Source organism: Macrosteles quadrilineatus, unplaced genomic scaffold, assembly GCF_028750875.1.
Source record: "Macrosteles quadrilineatus isolate MER2022 unplaced genomic scaffold, UCM_ALF_1.0 Scaffold_2__2_contigs__length_208266976, whole genome shotgun sequence".
Taxonomy (NCBI): domain Eukaryota; kingdom Metazoa; phylum Arthropoda; class Insecta; order Hemiptera; family Cicadellidae; genus Macrosteles; species Macrosteles quadrilineatus.
Genome location: NW_026542595.1, coordinates 48,347,194 through 48,367,156, shown reverse-complemented (window position 1 = coordinate 48,367,156; position 19,963 = coordinate 48,347,194). Strand labels below are relative to the sequence as shown.

Below are 19,963 nucleotides of genomic sequence, written 5' to 3'. Positions count from 1 at the left end.
GAACAAGATAGAATAGATAAGTAGAGCAGGTAAAATACGTACGTAGTGTAGTATAAGTAAAATGTCTACGTTTTGGGTTTGGTTCTTATTTACACCGCATTATATTTGAAAGTCGGGTAGATTTTCTTTGTGTTACGAAATTTAATAATCCTGGGGGCGTGTTACCGTTCAAAAATGGTTTGTACGATGAGGTTTGGAAGAACTTTGCTTTTTACTAGATCGGATTCGATTTGAAAAAATCGAATCGATTATGGTCTGAATAGTGGACATGCAATTATTCAACAGTCGAATCAAATTGTAATAATCCGATAGTATCGTAGCCCATTTGAGAAACTGTAAAAAAGTATTTTGGTGTCTAAAGTATTTTCATGTGTAAAAGTAAAGCTAACAATGAATTATGATACTATATACAAATATAAAAATAGTTAAACATTAGTTGTTTTTGTAGGTCCTTTAATTATAAACATATATTCGAATGTTCTAGGTATGGTTAGTTCTGCTAACGTTCTAAAAATGACATTCCAGGAGGCTTTGAAACCGTATGAATTTCAAGAATGGGAAGGTGAGCAAATCTAGTTATTTTGATCATTCTGGATTATCCCATCAAAAACTTCTTATACGTTAATACTTTCCTATAAATGGTGACCATACGAGTGTAGGTATTTTAAGCCAAGTATGAATGGATATGAGTTTAGGGCGAGTGGCGCGATCTTGTAGTCTTGTTAGTGGCTAGGGTCGACAAGTTCCTTAGACACAGCTGTTAAGGTACATAATGTTTTGTCGTTGCGAAAATGTTATGTTAACATATATGATCCTATTTTTTAAACCCTTTTTCATGGTCTGAAGCAACCACCACAAATAAGGTAAAACACAGGAAAAAACAATTATAAACCAACAACTTTATTTGTAACATAATATAAATAATTGATACTACTTCCATATCTAATCAGGTGACAGGTAAGTACTACGATGGAGATATTTGGTGCAGAGATATGTTGCAGAGGTATGCGGTCTGAGGGGTTCATGAACTGTGTGGTATGCAACGCACTACTACAATCAGAAAGTACAATCATGCCTTGGCGAGGTGCAGGTGAGGCACAGATGATTATGTAATACACATGTTTAAATGGAGCACCACACATTGAGCAGCCTCTGTCGGTCCTCCACGGCGTTGTAGTTGGAATACAGTGCTTGCTTCTTGCCCGCGCCTGCGTTGGTTTTCTTGTGTTTTGTGAGTGAAAGATATAGTAATGGAGCATTTAATTCAGAAGGTTATATGTTGTTGAGCATTGAATTCCATTTCGCTAATGCAACTTTCAATGAAATTAATGAATATCATCATACTGTTGTTTGTTTAAACCAAAATATTCTCTAGAAGACCTGTCTGGCAGTTCAGTAGTTAAAACATACTCTCCATGGCTTCATCTTTTTTATGTAATCACATTACCAAAAATATTTTTACGTTTTTTGGATAGCGAATAGAGTAAAACTTAATTATTCAACTCACAATCAGAATCAGTTAAGGTCAAAGAAATCTTCCTCTACTCGCGAAAGTATGACCAAAGCTAGGAAACCTCTTTCCGCCTCGCTTCAATGTGCGGTGTCACGAAAAAGTCCTCTCTTCCGCCTGCACCTAGCCTGCACCTCGCCTCGCTCCAATGTGCGGCGGGCCTATGGCCTGGCGCTTGTCATCTGAGTGTAGGCAGAGGGGGCAAAAGGTGGAGACTTGATCCACCTGTACAGAGACATAGCTCACAAAAAGAGTTTAGGGTTTGGTAAGTAGTCGATGGTTATGCAAAATAATCTACACTACCAGTACACCAGTACAATATATTGGTTTATTTCCTATGCATACAAGCTACTCTGTAGCCCAGACACTTCATAAAGTCTATCGATTTATTTACTCCGACTTTAGCCAATCTTGGGTCGACTCGGAAGGGTGAAAGTACAGGCGAAAGTCAAGCAAAGGTTTCTTTAAAACATATTTGTCAGATGAAAACCAATTTTTTGGCTATCGTGGCTGAATATGGTGCAAAGGTGGAAATGTCCCTTATACATCCCTTATGCCCCTTTGGGGTCTATATAACAGAAAACCATGAAGTTGAATAAGCGGCAGTCGGATATTTTCTTTTTGTTTTTTTTACGCTAGGAACGAGCCTGGGACATTTTCACATTGCTTCAGGCTAGAACTAGGGGTTGCAGCATTATCACTTAGATAACATCCATTGGTGATTTGGCGGGATTTGAACCTGGGATCTCAGGGACTGAAGCCCCGCACTGTAACCACTCAATCGGATAGTTAAGACTACTGTATTTTATAAACAAATGTGAAAACAATTATCAAGCTTGAAAAATAATTATAACCCATTTCTTTATATTTTATGGACGTAAATATTGCTTATTAAATTGAAGTTGTAGTCTTCACCCTTTCACTGTTCTCATTTTAACCTATCTCAGATTTGTCATGCATTTTTGACCTCGACTAGTAATTATTACCTCTGTTATCCCCAGATGAAGCTGTAGATTCGTACTGGATGATGTCCAGTCCCTACCCTGTAACTGTCCTCATGGTAGGCTACCTCACGTTCGTCACGTATCTCGGACCTCACCTCATGGCAGAACGCAAGCCCTTCAATCTAAAGTATACCATGATGGTGTACAATATCGCACAAGTCATATACAACATTTGGTTTCTTCATTTAGTGAGTAGAATACTTTCACGTTTCATTAATTATGTATTTCTTACACTGTAAAGTAAGCGAATAAAGGTGAAACAGTCTTGATTTCCTAAAGATTGATTCGTGTAGACTATACTTCCATTTATTTTACTGAGAAAAATCCCAATGAAATAAATATTGGACATTGACGAATTCTGTATTACAGTTCCATGATTACGGTACTATTAGGCCTAACTGACCTTACAAAAAGTACAAATTAGTAACGATAACAAATTTTTTGTTTGATAAAGTAAGTTTAATGCAAATAAAATAACAATATTATATTCGCATGTATTACTTAGATATTTTAAATAAAAAAAATCTATGTCATGGAAATAAATGTTAAAATTACTTTTTACTTTATTTTGAATCAGTTAAATTTGCTACTAGGCATTTGGTAATGTTTAGAAGACATTAGACCAAAAGAGAGGTGTTCTCGTGTCGTAACCAAGTTAGCCGTGATTGAGCTGGATACTCTGACCACACTGTCCCCGTAATGGTAAAGTTTTTGTACAAACTTCTGCTCCAACTCTGTCAATACCTCACTAACTTGATAAACATGGTCAATCTACCTTTGCCTTTGAAGGTCTACAACGTCTATCTAACTACAACTAAGTACTTTAATATTGCAAGGAAAACTTACAATTTAATTGTTTAAGGTTGTTTAGATCTCTAATCCTCTTTTTGTTTGATGTGTGTATACTAAGCTTGTATTTATTTGCAAGTCCTCCTACTGTCAGGTTTGTTGTTTGTGACAAAAATAGAAAGCCGTAATTTCTTCGTTATAAATTTAGCCTTGTACATTATACATCCTACTTGTACATTTATGCTTATCATGAAATGACTAATGCTAAAGACAAATCGTAAAATAAAAGATTCATACATAAAACATAAAGAATTAATATTCAAAAATACATGCGTATTATGTGTACTTATGCTTAAATTAAGTACATACATAATATTAAATACTATGTATGTACTTATTTTTAGCATAAGTACATATAATAAGCATATATTTGTATCTATAAAGATTTTTTATCGCACATTTTGCGATTCCTTGGGGTGTGCTGTTACGCGAGAGAGACGGGTTTGGTTTTCTGCAATCAGCGGGTTGGAAAGGAATCCTTCAAAGTTTTTTGTGGTTCTTACGTTGATACGCACGTTCTTACGTGCTTCTGGCATTTGTTGATATTATCAAAAAATCATAAAATTTCTAAAAATTATCTTATAACCCTATTAAAGAATAATTTCCATTTTGTCCTGTTTATTGTACTTCTATAACTTTACATTATTATGTTTGGTTGAAATATAAATGTTCATTATAATTTTAGTATTTCAGCGAGTCAAAGATGTTTGGTTACATGATGCAAGAAGCTTGCAGTCCGTCCTATCCTCCTCGGAACCAAGCTCTCAGGCTGTTTGTAAGTACAAATGAAGTACCTCCTGTTTGCTAATAAAGTCCATCCTCGTAAACCACAAACGTCGCAACACGAGAACCTGTTATCGTACTAGGCTCTGTATTGACTATCAAGTATTGACTTTGTATTGAAAAATGTAGACTATTTTTAAAATCAAGGTTCAATGCTTAAGCTATTAAGAGTTGAAGAGTTCAAAATATAAACACATTACAGGAACCTAATTAGAACTGGCTAAAATCCTAAAGCCATGCGTCAAGAGCACTACAAACCATCCAGATATTAAAGATTTACCATTAGCCAAATCATGCCTAACAAATCCAACATAAAACTCATAAGACCTACTTGTATTAAATATTTACTATGTTACTGGACAATATTCTACCTAAAGCAGACACAGTAACAAATTTATTCTTGGGCCCATATATATTATTATTCTTTGACAGCAAAATAGGGTTAAAATTAGGCCTATGTTTATTCTTGCCTATAACTAACAAAAAACTTAATTTACAACTTACCAACTTAAGTAATGATAAAATGTTCCTCACTATACTATTTACAGTTTACTCACTATTTATCTCACTTAGTTTTTTTTTTTCAAATGTTTTTCCTCAACATCTCCTTCGTGGGTTCAAATTTGACACACCCACCCACACTTTCAATACCTTGTTTTGCTCCCATGAGAGCCACAACAGTCTCAGTTTTTAATTTATTCATGTCATTAGTTTTGCATCCGTTTAAAATTGCTGAAAACTCTTTCTACAGGCGCATTGGAGAAAGGAAAAACCAGTAATAATTCTATAACTTTTTGTAAATTTGGAAATAATGTTCACCTACTGCATTTTTTACTTTAAACATCTTACTCCAATATCTGTCAGCATGTTCATTATGTGTTACATTTTGTGTTGCTGCTTCGAGTTCTTTGATTTCCTTCCACTTCAATGCATGTAGCTTCCACTCTGAATCAACTTTTTGAGGATCAACTATATTTTTCAGGACTGGGAATCTTTGAAAAACATGAATGAGACTCTTAATTTTGAATTCTTGGGGAGTTTTGGGATCTACTATTTTTATGCGGTCAAAAACACCGTCAGAAAAGTTGAATCTTGATTTGATCTGTGAAACCAATTCAGTGTAGACATTCATGCAGTTTATTAAAAAAGCTTCTATCAGTGACTATTCCTAAAACATATGCCAAGAACTCTAAATAAACATTTGTGAATCTATTGTTCATACACACAACCATGCTCCGAACTGTAGATGAAGGTTCTTCAAACAAAAATAGATTTAAATAAGCTTTCAACGGCTCAAACTGTTCTATCACATGATCCACACATTGTTTTAAGGATAACCAACGAGTAATCGAAGGTGACAGTATATTGTGTACCTCAGTTGCAAAGAATAATTTAAACTCTTTTAGTGCTAGGAAAACTTTTGTTGAAATGTGATGCCAAATTTCTCAAGAGATCTTCGATTTCATTTGGTAGTTTAAGACAAGCTTTGCTAGCTGCCAAATGAGCCATATGGCACGACCATTTGACACAAACTACTTGCGGGTACTTCTCTTTCAAAAAAGAAAACACTGAATGGTGCTGTCCCACCATCGAATTGGTGGTATCGGCACTAGAACCAACTAAATTTTCGATTGGAATGTTCTTTTCTAAAACACAAGTCACCATTGAATTGAAAAGGTCTTCAACCTTACTGGACACTGTTTCATACATGTCAAAAAACTGGTTTTTACTGAACCAGTTCTTTTGTCACAATACATTACTGACAGAGCACATTGTTTCTTAGTTCCAATGTCTGTTGTCTCATCCATGATTAGAGAAAAAAAGACCCTGGCTCACCTAATTTGTTATAGAGAAGCTATAAAAATGTCCTCCCCAAGGTTTGCTTTATAACATTGGTAGTTTTTGTTCATCTCTTTGCTAATTTTTCTGCAACTTTGGAATCAGGGCCAATATCTTGTATCATAGGTGAGAGGGTATCCATTACAGAGAATGGTAAATTGTTCACTGCTATAAGCCCTGCTAATCTTATTTCAGCCCTTTTAATTTGGTCATCAATTTTCCCTTCTGCAATCATTTTCGTAAAATCCTTGTTTGACACAATTTCCCTACTCCGCTTAACATGCCTTGCACTCTTTGAATGCCTACGAAGCTCTGTCTTATGGGCTGTCAATTTAGTGTCGCATATCCTGCAATAATCCATGTCATAACCTTTTTCTTTTGCTTTTTGCTTTTTCAAGCCAGTTGGTAAAGAGAGGTAACTTTAACCAACATTGAACAAATCTTAGCTCACTGGCTTTGTATTTGCTTTTCCCTAAATTTGTCTTTTTTCCTTCTGATTCCCCGACAAAGGCTCGTGGGTATCAATAGAATCAAAGTCAGAAATTGGTGCCGGATCATCCGGGTCATCATCGTCTAATTCAACGGCCGGTAACACATCAGGTGTCGAACTTGTGCCAGGTTTAGGTTCAGGCGTTTTTGTGTTTGAGGATCCAGGCCTGCCATCCTCTTTATTACGATCTTGTTTGGCTTTTGAAAACTTTAAGAGGCAGTTACGCATTATACCGTAATCACTATTCAATATTGCTTGTTAAAAAGATGTTTACACATTAAAGAGAAGGTATTAGGCTTAGTTAGTAGGCTAGGGTCAAGTCTTAGATAATGCTAGAAGTCTGGTGGTTAATAAATATATCTGTTGGTCAGTAAAAAGCACCTTCACTTATCGCAAAGTTAATATGTCAAAATCACTCAACCTTTTACAAAGTCTACTAGGCTAAGTCTACAGTAAGCTAGGGCCTACTTATTACGATGTTCGTTAAAAATAGGCTATTCATTAAACTACCAAAGTTTGTTGGTTCTAGGTCTACACAACAGAAAAATACAACCACAAGCCAACTTTACATACTGAAGTAGGACTACATTTAAAACCTTGAGTTTATAAAATGTCTAAATCATCATCATATAAGTAGCCTACATTGGATAAATACAGTCCAAACACATATCTGGTCCAAAAAAATTAGGAACATCAACGAATAAACTTAATATACCGCTTCACTAATCTCCAAAAAAGAATCTAACAATTCACTTTACACTTTACTGCTTCAATTTTCATTTTCACGCTTCGCCAACAAACAAACAAAACTACTAATATTCTATCAACTGAACTACGAAAGCCGGTTAGCGAACGGAGTGGAGACTGGAAAGACAACGGGAATGGGAATGAATAAGCAAATTCCACAACGTTTCAATTTCACGAATCCCGATGGATGACGAAGACGGGACGACGAGAAACGCCACAGAGTTAAACACTCATGAATCATGCATCAGACTGTGCAACACATTCCTGAGTAATAACAATAATTATGGACATAAATACATTAATGAATTACTAATTATTATTATTATGATTATTATTAACATAAATGAATTATTATTACGGTATTAATATATGTTGGACTTGGGTTGTTGAAAATACCCCTTTTTACCCTTAAAAATTAATTACCCTCGAAAATACCCTCGAAGGCCCAAATTCCCTTCGAATTGGCAACGCTGCAAAATTATGAAACCAACAATTTATACTATAGTGTATAAGTAAGGTTGTGTTCTGAGAAATGTATGAGACATAAATTTAGAGAAAGACGTTTTTGTTAAATAAACAGTGGCAAAACTATGTCTTGAGCGCAGTTTTGTTTCACTATATTTTTACTTATAGACATCCGAAGAACAAAACAACCTGCGCAGAAACGAAAAGATCACGTGGTTTGGGCCAGTAGGTGTGGCGTACCCTTCAATCGTGTGCGGGCCGAAATGGCCCAGGGTTCTTTTGTTTCTGAGATGTCTATAACATACTCAATTATTCGTAACATATAATCCCATCTGTGAAGATTACTGTCTAAGTTTTTAATATGTGCATTTGTATTTTTCAGTCATTTAAAGTGACATGGGTGTGGCTGATGTCCAAGGTAGCCGATTTAGTCGATACGGTAAGAAAATATATACATCTAAATATAATCTAAATCTAGACCATTAAAAACATAACATAAAAGAAGATTTACTTAACTTAGAAATATCCATAAGACAACAAGAAGACGACCGACAAGAACACTTTAGACACAACCTTATACATGAAGTAAATAAATTAAAATTGGAAAACAAACGACCAAATTCCAAAAGAAAAACCAAAGAAGACCTATCTCTTATTGATTCTATAGCTGAAAAATTAAAAGAAAATAATGCAATATTAACACAAAATGACAAAGTAAATTCAATAGTTGTTATAAAGAAAAATGATTACCAACATAAGGTTAGTACTTATCTTGAAAAGGGTAAATTTAAATTATTAACAAAAGACCCAACAGAAACATGCACAAAAAATACAAATACAACAATATCAAAATGTAAAAGCTGTAACGAGTTATTATTCCTAGGGGGGTAAATATTTGCTATTTGACCGCGCACCTATTGCTGGCATCAGCAAGCGGCGGCGGCGAAGCTAGCGAGCGCCCTTTGACCCGGCTTTTGGCCTAGTGGTTTCCCTGACCTTGTCGCAGACCCTGGAACTTTACCCAGCCATTGTAGGCTGAGCTATCCCCGGCAAACGGTTGCGACTGCATGCACTTTTAATTTTATTATTTTTCCCAGTAAAAAAAATCTCGTCTCAAGATTACGCCTGCGAACAGGGACTGAGGTTGGCAGTGGTGCTGAGTTGCTGACGTATTAACGGCGCCCGAACAAAAGAATTTTATTTGTGCAGATTTTTCTGCGGACTTGTGCAGATTGGCTGCGGACCTGAGCTGTTTAGCAGAGTTTTAGGCAGACCTGCTGTGATTTTATAGTCGGTTGGGTAGGCCTAACCTGTTTTCTGTTACAGTGTGGTGTGTTGTAAACCCTAATTTATTTAGTGGTTGTATACATAGATATTAGTTAGTAAATATTATTTTGCTAATTAATTGAGCTTTAGTGTTGAATATTATTTGAGTGAGAACCCTTTTTGTGTATTTGTGGTTGGACTTTCACACCTATAATTGGTTTGATTTAATGGTACGGTGTTAAATACATTTTAATTGGTTTCGCTCTTATTTTTGCGGATTTGTCGTGGGATTTGAGTTTTAAATATGGTTGCGACTACAAATACGACGTCTGTGCTGGGCGGTACGCCTATCACGTCTGCTATTGTTACAACTAGTTCTGGGGTTAGCTCCGAACTGTCGGTGATGACGAGGTCGTCATTGTGGCCTGCGTCTTCGCCCGTTTGGCCGACTATTTCATCGGTCGTGGGTACGACGGTGACAACGTCTTTGACCTATTCCACGCCAGCGACTATGTCCTTGGGGTCGCAGCCCCGGGGCGGTCGCGTGGGTTGGATCTATGACCTCTCGAAAGGGGAGCTCATAAGGACGATGGACCAGTATGGTTTGGTGACCACTGGTACTTCTGCGGAATTACGGCAGAGATTCTCGTCGTTTTGGAAGCAGCGGAATGCCCGCCGGTACAGCGATGATAGGCTGTGTACGATGGCTGGGGCTGCTGCACCGACATATTTACCGCCGGCTATTACCACTATGGGACTTTCTGACCCCCCGAGAACCGTACCTCAGGTACTGGTTAGTACTGCATCGGGCCAAACAGAGATATTTGAACTTGGCAGGGAGTTAGAGGCGGTCAAAGAGATTCTTGGGTTGTCTTTGGAGACTGATACCCGGACTCTTCGAGAATATCTGGCATCGGTGGTGCGACAGGCGAGAGGCTCGCCGAGTGATGGGGTCGGCTATGGGTTCGGAAGACCCGCCAACCCTACGTTCCCTGTTGTGGCTGCTCCCTTGCCTACCTTTGGGTTACCTAGTAGACCCGAGGGATGGCAGCGGCCCGATGATAGTTCTGAGAGACCAGCCCGGCCTTCTAGCTTGGAGCTGCCACGAGGCTCGGGTATGCTCTCGAATGAGGCCAGCAGGGTGGAGCCGAAGAATTGCTCCAAGATATGTGACATGGTCCGAAAGTGGGGTTTGAAGTTTGATGGACGTAGAGACCCTGTGTCATTCCTGGAGCGTCTTGAAGAGCTGATGGTCTCGTACTCTATATCGTCGGAGGACCTGCTCAGAGCGCTACCGGAGCTGCTGCAAGGTTCAGCACTTCTTTGGTATAGGAACTGCAAGGAGCTCCTGTATTCTTTTGAAGCTTTCCGGCATCAATTTGAGATCCAGTTCCTTCCACCTGGTTATCAGAGGAATTTGGATGAGGAGATCCGGAAAAGGACGCAGGGTGAGACCGAACACTTCCGAGATTATGTCGTGGCCATAAGTACCTTGCTTAGGCGTAGCGGTACGTTGTCAGAGCATGGTAGATTGGACTTTTTTTTAATCTACAGCAACATGCGTCCGGAATACAAACTCATGGTACGCCGGCGTGACTTCAGGAACCTGGCCGAGATGGTTGAGTTGGCCGAAGATTATGATGCTTATATGCGCGAGAAGGCGGCCTTTAGACCTCCTCCTTCCCCAAACGTAGCGCTGGTTTTGGAAACCGCCTATGTTCCCAAGAAGAAGGCTGAAAAGTGTTTTGAAACGGCCGCGGTTGAAAGGCATAATTTTTAGAGACCATCCCTTGAGGCCAAGTCGATTGGGCAGCGAGTACATTTTAACGATAACTTGGTCCGTGAACAAAGGCTGTAATGGCTGAGAAAGTGGTAGATGGTGGAAAGGATGTACGTTGTTTTAAGGTCAGGGAAACCACTAGGCCAAAAGCCGGGCCAAAGGGCGCTCGCTAGCTTCGCCGCCGCCACTTGCTGATGCCAGCAATAGGTGCGCGGTCAAATAGCAAATATTTACCCCCCTAGGAATAATAACTCGTTACAAAGCATCACACAAAAAGACAAAATATCTTTGAAAATGCCAAATCCAAAATCCCTTACATTACGAGCACAACCAAAAACGCACAAACAAGACATCCCAATTAGACCAATAGACAATTTTCGACAAGCCCCTACTTACAATTTATGTAAATATTTACACAGTAAAAAAAATCAATATAAATTTGAACAAAACTGTCAATGTATCTAATACATACGAATTGATAGACAAAATTAAAGATATTAATATACCACAGAACTCATTGTTTCTTTCATTTGATGTAAATGACATGTATACAAACATACCTATAGATGAAACCATTTAGATACTCGAACAACAATTAATCGACCATGGAACACTAACAAGACCTCAAATTAATGATGTAATCAAACTAACAAAAGTTACACTAAACCAAAATTATTTTTAATACAACAATTCATTTTACATACAAGAAGACGGTTTACCCATGGACTCTCCCCTCTCTGGACTTTTAGCAGATATTTACATGAACAATCTAGAAACAACCAAGATTTTAAACGAAACAAATCCTTACAAATCAAAAATATTATATTGGTACCGATATGTTGATGATATTCTTTGCCTATTTGAAGGCACTCAAATTGAAGCAGAAGACTACATAAACACATAAATTCTCTTTCATCGCAAATTAAATTCTCTAATGAAATCCAAAATTCACAAATCAACTTTCTAGACATAACAATTTCGAAAGAAAGACACATGCATAAGTTTAAAATATACCGAAAACCATCTACAACAGTCATAATCATACCATCAAATTCAAATCACCCGTGGCAGCACAAATTGTCAACTTTTCATTCAATGACACATCGATTAGTAAATATACCAATGTCAAGCAAAGATTTTGAAAAAGAGAAAAACATCATCCTATATTTAGCCTTGAAAATGGGTACAAATCTTCTATAACTGAAAAAATGATTCGAAAGAAAATTTAGAAGAAATTTGAAACACAAAGATTGATTGAAGAAAACAATAGAAAAGAATATATTTGCATACCCCATAGTACAACCATAAAGAAAGCAACAAGATAAACCTTCCAAAATTCTAATTTGAAAATAAGTTACAGAACAAAAAATAATGCCTTTCAGATGATAAAAAACAAAATTTCTAATGAAGCATATAACAACAACCAAGTTAAAGATATAAACAAATCAGGCATTTATCAAATTAAATGTTCAGACTGTAATAAATCCTACATTGGCCAAACAAGTCGTAGCTTTAAAAAAAGGTTCAAAGAACATATAAAAGAGTTAAAATCAGGTAACAAAACGACAATGAAATCAAATTTTGCAGAGCACCTAATCGAAACTCGACATGAATACAAAAATATAAATGAAAATGTAGAAATTCTAGAATATGAAAGAAATAAAACAAAATTAAATGTCAAAGAAGATTTTCATATATACACAAATTACAAAAGATTTTCTCAAAATTTACTGAATACCATGATCATCAACAAAACAAATCCGATATTCGAAAACATCCTACAATTGCAATAAAACAGAAATATTACATAATATATGCAAAATTAAACAAAGAGTAGATCAAGATCCTCTAAATTTTAAGTTAACTTAACATATGACTATATTTATTCCTTTCATTAATTTGTTATTGTATTTGTATAAAAACACGACTATGACCTAAGTGTCGAAACATGTCGTTTGTTAATTTAAATGAATTTAAAAGGGTACTTAATGTTGTTATAATGTTTTCAATTATTAATATAGTAGTAGCCCTAATCATAACCATACTTATTATAATAATATATGTATATTTAACTGAAAATCAATTCAGACAAATGGAAATTCGCTTAGTCGGCAGGTTTGCTGCGGCGGGGGTATTAATAAAACGTCATAGATAAACACTCCCTTTTTCAGTTTTTCTTTCGTAGGGATTGCCGAATATAATTGTATTTGGTATGTTTTACAGTAGTTAAATATTCCAAACAAAGAGAACTAACTAATCTTCATACAGTAAAATAACGATAGAAATAATAATTTACAATTATTCTGAACAATTAATAAATATTATATATTTACATGGTTTTAGCGAAATTCCCTATTAGTACAGTGCAATTAGCTTAAAAAAAGAGCAAACCGGGACATCAAAAAAAAAAGTTTCAAACCAGTGCCAAATTGTTGAATACACTTTCCTCAATATGTAAAAAAAAGTTACACTGATTTGAGTGTCGGATTTGGGGGGGAGGGGGTGAAAATGAGGTGAAAATAGGACTTTTTTTACTTTTTCGCAAATACCTCAAAAACGGTGCGTTTTTCTTAAAATATAATGAATTACAAAAATAATCTACATTAAATTTCGAACAAAATGATACCATACAATACCTATCTACTATGAACGGTTCAGGTAATATTGAGGGGTAAATGTGATTTTTTTCTTAAAATTCTAAAAAAGTTGTTTTTTAAATGGAGGAAACCCATGGACACCCATTAAAAAAGTTTCTTATGAGTGCCAAATTGTTCAATAAACCTCCCTTAATATGTATAAAAAAGTTACACGGATTTGAGTGTCGGATTTGGGAAGGAGGGTTAAAAGAAAAGGGGGGGAATGGGACTTTTTTAAAATTGAAATTGCTAGAAATGGCTAATTTTATGAAAAAATGTCTGTAACACTTTTATTTAGCTTTTAAAATAATAAAAAATAAATAAATATTACGATTTTTATTTGTAAAATGAGGCAACCCTGAATAGCGTAGCCTTAATCACAATAATTTTACAACTAAAAATCGTTGTAACTTCAGTTATTTTTTATTCCATCTTCTTAAGAATTCAAACGGTAGAAAGTTCACCATGTTCCCGTATCTAGGTAGGTTTGTCTTTTTTAGGTAGGTAAGTCATATTTATTTATATTGTAGTTATATTTGTGATAAAATGGAAAATAAAACGTGTTACTTAACAAAATTTACAAAATTACTTATGAATAAAATTCCCAACCCCGTTTTCACACCCTCCTACCCAAGACCGGCACAAAAATAAGTGTAACTTTTTTACACATATTAAGGGAGGATTATTGAACAATTTGGCACTTGTTAGAAACTTTTTTTATGGGTGTCCATGGGTTTCCTCCATTTAAAAAACAACTTTTTTAGAATTTTAAGAAAAAAATCACATTTACCCCTCAATATTACCTGAACCGTTCATAGTAGATAGGTATTGTATGGTATCATTTTGTTCGAAATTTAATGTAGATTATATTTGTAATTTGTTATATTTAGAGAAAACGCACCGTTTTTGAGGTATTTGCAAAAAAGTAAAAAAGTCCCATCCACCCCCCCTTTTATTTTAACCCTCCTTCCCAAATCCGACACTCAAATCCGTGTAACCTTTTTATACATATTAAGGGAGGTTTATTGAACAATTTGGCACTCATAAGAAACTTTTTTTTATGGGTGTCCATGGGTTTCCTCCATTTAAAAAACAACTTTTTTAGAATTTTAAGGAAAAAAATCACATTTACCCCTCAATATTACCTGAACCGTTCATAGTAGATAGGTATTGTATGGTATCATTTTGTTCGAAATTGAATGAAGATTATTTTTGTAATTCATTATATTCTAAGAAAAACGCACCGTTTTTGAGGTATTTGCGAAAAAGTAAAAAAAGTCCTATTTTCACCCCATTTTCACCCCCTCCCCACCAAACCCGACACTCAAATCAGTGTAACTTTTTTTACATATTGAGGGAAGTGTACTCAACAATTTGGCACTGGTTTGAAACTTTTTTTTTGGATGTCCCGGTTTAGGTCTAATTGCACCGTACTATATAGGGAAGTAGCTATTACAGTAGGTGGCACGGTAAGACCTAGACCCGGGACCGATTTACTTTTTCATTTTGATGTCCCCAGAGGCCAAAAACACCATTCGTTCAAATTTTTATATATGTATATATATATATAGACTTATATATATATATATATATACGTCCGTGAACGCGATAAGTTGAGTAATTTTTGTCCGATTTTGATGAAATTTGGTTTAAAGGTGTAAAGCAGGATAAACTTGAATGAGTTCGCGAACCAGCACGATCGGACCATGGGAACGGGGCTTTACGGGGGGTTTTATGGGGTAAAAATTGGTTTTTCTCACTTTTGACCCTCAAAACACAAAATTTCCCGATTTCTCTTTAGACCTTTTTAAAGAGCTTAAAAAAACAAATAATTTAGTATATAAAAGTATTTTTGTTCGATTATTAGTAACGGAGAAAATTAAAAAAATTGTAAATTTAAAATTCCCATGTTATTCTTATGGAGAATATTGTCAAATGTTGTAGTTTGCTTGTTTATGGATATATTTTGATCAAACTTGGCAAATTTATTTATTTTGTACTAAGCTATCAATATTTTACTCAAAAACACACTTTATTAGTTTCCTTGTAGCAGCAAACCTAGGTACTCGTTAAACCTAATGTTATAAAATACAGGGTGATTTGTACTCAGTGTGACAAAATTTTTTTGGTGTAAGTACAAAGTAAATGAAGTGTGATGATGCATATCAACTGTTCCAAGTCTCAAAATTAGCTTACCAAAAAATTATTTTATGTTTTCCAAAAATAACCATGTTTTTAAACTTAATACAGCGATTTCTCAATTACCTGTATATGGATTTGAGTAGATAATGTAATTTTCGTGTTCTACATTAAATTTTGAACAAGAATAATAGAAAATGACGGAGGATCAATTGTAAAAACTCCATTGTAAATAGGTTCAAAGATAAAATTTAAGATGTTTGATAAAATTTTTAAAAACAATGGTCTATTGCATTTTTCACACCCTGTATACAAGAAAGTGTCGGAATATGTTAAAAACTGCGCCATTTTATAAGCTTTCCAACGATATGCTACACTATTGAGGTTTATGTCTGCTTATGGACGCTTTAATGGTTTGAAGACTACAAAGCATGGTGTCTTTAACATTTAAAACATAGAAAGTCGGCATGTATTAAGCAAAAGTTGTATTTTTGATTCAGCTTGAACAGTAAAAACAGTAAAAAAGTTCCCTGTTTTCTGGTATTCAAACCACTAAAACAAACAAAACAATATCTAAACCTCAATAGTGTAGCATATGGTTGGAAAGCTTATAAAATGGCGCAGTTTTTAACATATTCCGACACTTTCTTGTATACAGGGTGTGAAAAATGCAATAGACCATTGTTTTTAAAAATTTTATCAAATATCTTAATTTTTATCTTTGAATATACTTACAATGGAGTTTTTACAACTGATCCTCCGTCATTTTCCATTATTCTTGTTCAAAATTTAATGTAGAACACGAAAATGACATTATCTACTCAAATCAATATACAGGTAATTGAGAAATCGCTGTATTAAGTTTAAAAGCATGGTTATTTTTGAAAAACATAAAATAATTTTTTGGGGAGCTAATTTTGAGACTTGGAACATTTGATATGCATCATCACACTTCATTTACTTTGTACGTACATCAAAAAAATTTTGTCACACTGAGTACAAATCACCCTGTATATACAAAAACTTAATGATAATAAAGCAAATGAATTTAACGTGCTAAAGAGGAATATGTATTGTATGCTGTTTGTCTAAAATAGTTTTTATGTGTATCGGTAAGGGCATTTAAAATCTACATTTATTTGTTAAATTTTTCAACTGTAAGATATGTTCCCTTTTTAACCGACTTCCCCACTACCAACAAAAGGAGGATATTTGTTAATATCCTTGTTAATATCCAAAACAAATATATAATATTTGTTTTGGTAAAAAATTCTGAAAACCTTAAATATTCAACATTTATTTTGTTTACATTTGTGCAGATTGTTTACATTTGTGTAGAGAAGGCAATAAATAATAATAACATTCCTACAGCTGTTAGTTGAAACCATTTAAATGAAGCTACAGACAATTCTTCATGAAACAGTTGCTTCATATTGATCAATAAACTATTTCTTGCCATGGAGCCTAAATGAATTACATTGAGAAAAATGCATTTTGTTTTGGTTACTATAAAAAAATGTATTTAACGTTTGACCTGATTTGTGTATACAGTAATTCTGTTTTTAGTATTGAATATTCTGACTTACAAAAACATATATGTTTCAGTGAATAGCTGTATGATATTGACAAATAAAGGTGCATTGTGAAAACCAAAGCATTCGTAAAACAGGTCTAAATATAAATTAAATGCAATTATTCCTTACACGACCTAAGAAGTGTGACAGTGCATAATCGTCAATTGTCTTAAAAGTGTTAAATATTTTAATTACTAAACATGCATTTGCAGATGTGGAATGTTTATTGATATTCTCTACCCAGTTACTATATCATATCAATACTATTATGCCTGCTTCGGAAAGTCCTAGAGGAAGATGATTTGCAATTTCTACTAGGCTATATCTTGATCCAACAAAACCACCTACATGGCTTGCACCACGTTTAGCTGAACCAATCTTTCATATACATATTTCATTTGCAGATGTGGAATGTTTATTAATATTCTCTACCCAGTTACTATAACATATCAATACTATTATGCCTGCTTCGGAAAGTCCTAGAGGAAGATGATTTGCAATTTCGACTAGGCTATATCTTGAGCAAACAAAACCCCCTACATGACTTACACCACTTTTAGCTGAACCAATCTTTCATATAATATTTTCCAAAGGGACTATACATGTTAACGACCAATTTTCCACTTTTGAGAGATTTTTTAGTGCTGGTGGCTGAGGAATAACTTTCATATTGTTCCAAAAGGCTTGAGACGTTACTGTATTTCTTTTTATAATGTAGAAGTACACCGATTGCAGGAAACGATGATGTCTGACATTTCAATGTATCTAGAAAAGACAATTAGTTTTTCATTAGGCCTAATGTAATGGACAACTCTTTCTTTCTTAAGGAATATCTAAAACTGTGTATTTTCATACCCATTGATTATGTAACCTGAACATGTGACTCAAGCAGTTAAAAAAAAAAGATTGTTCTGTGGAACTTTTGATTGTTTCAAACAGTTTTGCTTATCAAAAAACCTCAAGTAATTAATATATAAATATATACAGTCACTAAAAATCATGAAATAATTTATTTTTGTAAAAAATACAACCGACTTCAAAACACTTTAAAAAGAATGAAATAATTTTAATAAAGTAAACTTTTGTATTAGGCAAGCTCACGTATTTCAAGTCGGCGCGGCTCATACTGCAAATATGATTGAATGAAATATTGTGTGTGTATTTTGAAAATCAATAAATTGTAGCTGGATAACATGAATATATATAAAAACATACTGAACTGTTTTGTTTATATATTAAAGGAAATACGAGCTGTTGGCCCGTCCTACGTACGGGAATCGAGTAGTCAATTAAAATTGAATATGATTATGAATATGAGCTAGTTTACAACTTGGTGGCCGATTCACACACACTGGCTTTGAGTACAGTACCTAGCTACATACCACCTTCCACTGCATACTAACACTTACCGTACCTTATTTTACCACATTGACCACTGAAACCTTCCAAATGATCCTGGCCTCACGTTCTCTTCTATCCCCTGCCATTTGTAAGGAAGATACCAGTCTGAGGATGTCTTTCATTACTTGGTCTTCCAAGTGGTCGTCTACCTTGTAGTACTTCTTGGAATACACTTTTAAAAGTTGAAGTATCTTCTCCCCACCATGAAAAGCCTGCCCAGCCCATCCGAGATCCGAGACTTTTGGTCTACTTTAGGAATGTACCCCTTTATCAAGTTTCTGAATCATACAGTATTTATGACAAAACTTGATTATACGTTTAAAATGTTAAAATGTACACAATCTACTGATAACATAGATCTTTTACGGTAGGAAAGAAACTACATTTTAAAGTGAAATAGTGTGTAGTCAAACTCTGACTATCAATATTTTTGTATACAAACAACTTTTAACATAAACATTTCAATGACAGTTAGCAACCAGCTGTTAGTTAAACCACCACTAAAACGACTTAAACTCGTCCGTCAACTGCTAGACTTTTTGAAAATTAAAACTGAATTTCTAAAAACTGAAACCCTAAACTAAAATTATGGCTTCGACAATCCCTAGTTCTCAAAATTATCTTTCTTTCAACACAAAAATCATGAAAATCCGTCAAGTGGTTGATTCAGAATCGTGAAATAAAAAAAAAACCCCTGTTTCGTTTTAATATATAGGAAGGATTTTCTTGTATTTTATGTTTAATTCAGAATAAATGCATTATGAAAATAACACACACAAATGTTCTATATGAATAGGTAAATAATTTAGGTTGATATTATGATAGGGAAAAGAAGCTAGTTTAGTATTAAAACGTTACTTTTCCAAGTTAGAAACATTTAAATGCGTTATAATCTTTTTAAAGATACTCGTTAATACCACTATAATGCCGATCTCTGATTACGGTAATAAAATAACACTTAACGCATAACTATGAAAAATACATGCAGATTAACACCTTTAGTTATATATAGTCACCTGCAATATGGACACCCTCTTTCAATTTTGTATCAAAAATCATCATAGAGCCGCGCCGACTTAAAATACGTGAGCTTGCCTAATACAAAAGTTTACTTTATTAAAATTATTTCATTCTTTTTAGAGTGTTTTGAAGTCGGTTGTATTTTTTACAAAAATAAATTACTTTTTAGGTAAAATAGCGAGGTCTAGAAAATGGAAAGAAGTCTCAAACTTTTAAAAATAGGCAATTACATTCATAGCGTATAAGACAAATCATTAAGGCTTGATTTATAGGTATATTTATGTGTTTAAAATGCTGTTTAATAAATCACTGACCTTAAAACATGTTGCGTGAGTGGTTATTACCGACTGGGTGTCTCACAAGACTGCTAGCGGAATGTATTTTAAACAGCTCCTATTTATCATAGAAGTATAAATTTGTATCTGGTTTGACAAACGAGGCCTTAAACATAAAGAAAACA

The 19,963-nt window shown here is 34.6% G+C and overlaps 1 protein-coding gene across 1 annotated transcript in view; it reads left to right on the top strand.

Moving 5' to 3' along the window:
• Nucleotides 1-19,963, top strand: part of LOC128984752 (elongation of very long chain fatty acids protein 7-like) — a 28,715-nt gene that overhangs the window by 6,254 nt on the left and 2,498 nt on the right. The window contains exons 3-6 of the mRNA XM_054404106.1: nucleotides 485-562; nucleotides 2,512-2,702; nucleotides 4,049-4,138; nucleotides 8,070-8,126. Coding sequence (XP_054260081.1) covers nucleotides 487-562; nucleotides 2,512-2,702; nucleotides 4,049-4,138; nucleotides 8,070-8,126 — 414 coding nt within the window. The 5' untranslated portion in view covers nucleotides 485-486. The remainder of the gene's footprint in view (nucleotides 1-484; nucleotides 563-2,511; nucleotides 2,703-4,048; nucleotides 4,139-8,069; nucleotides 8,127-19,963) is intronic.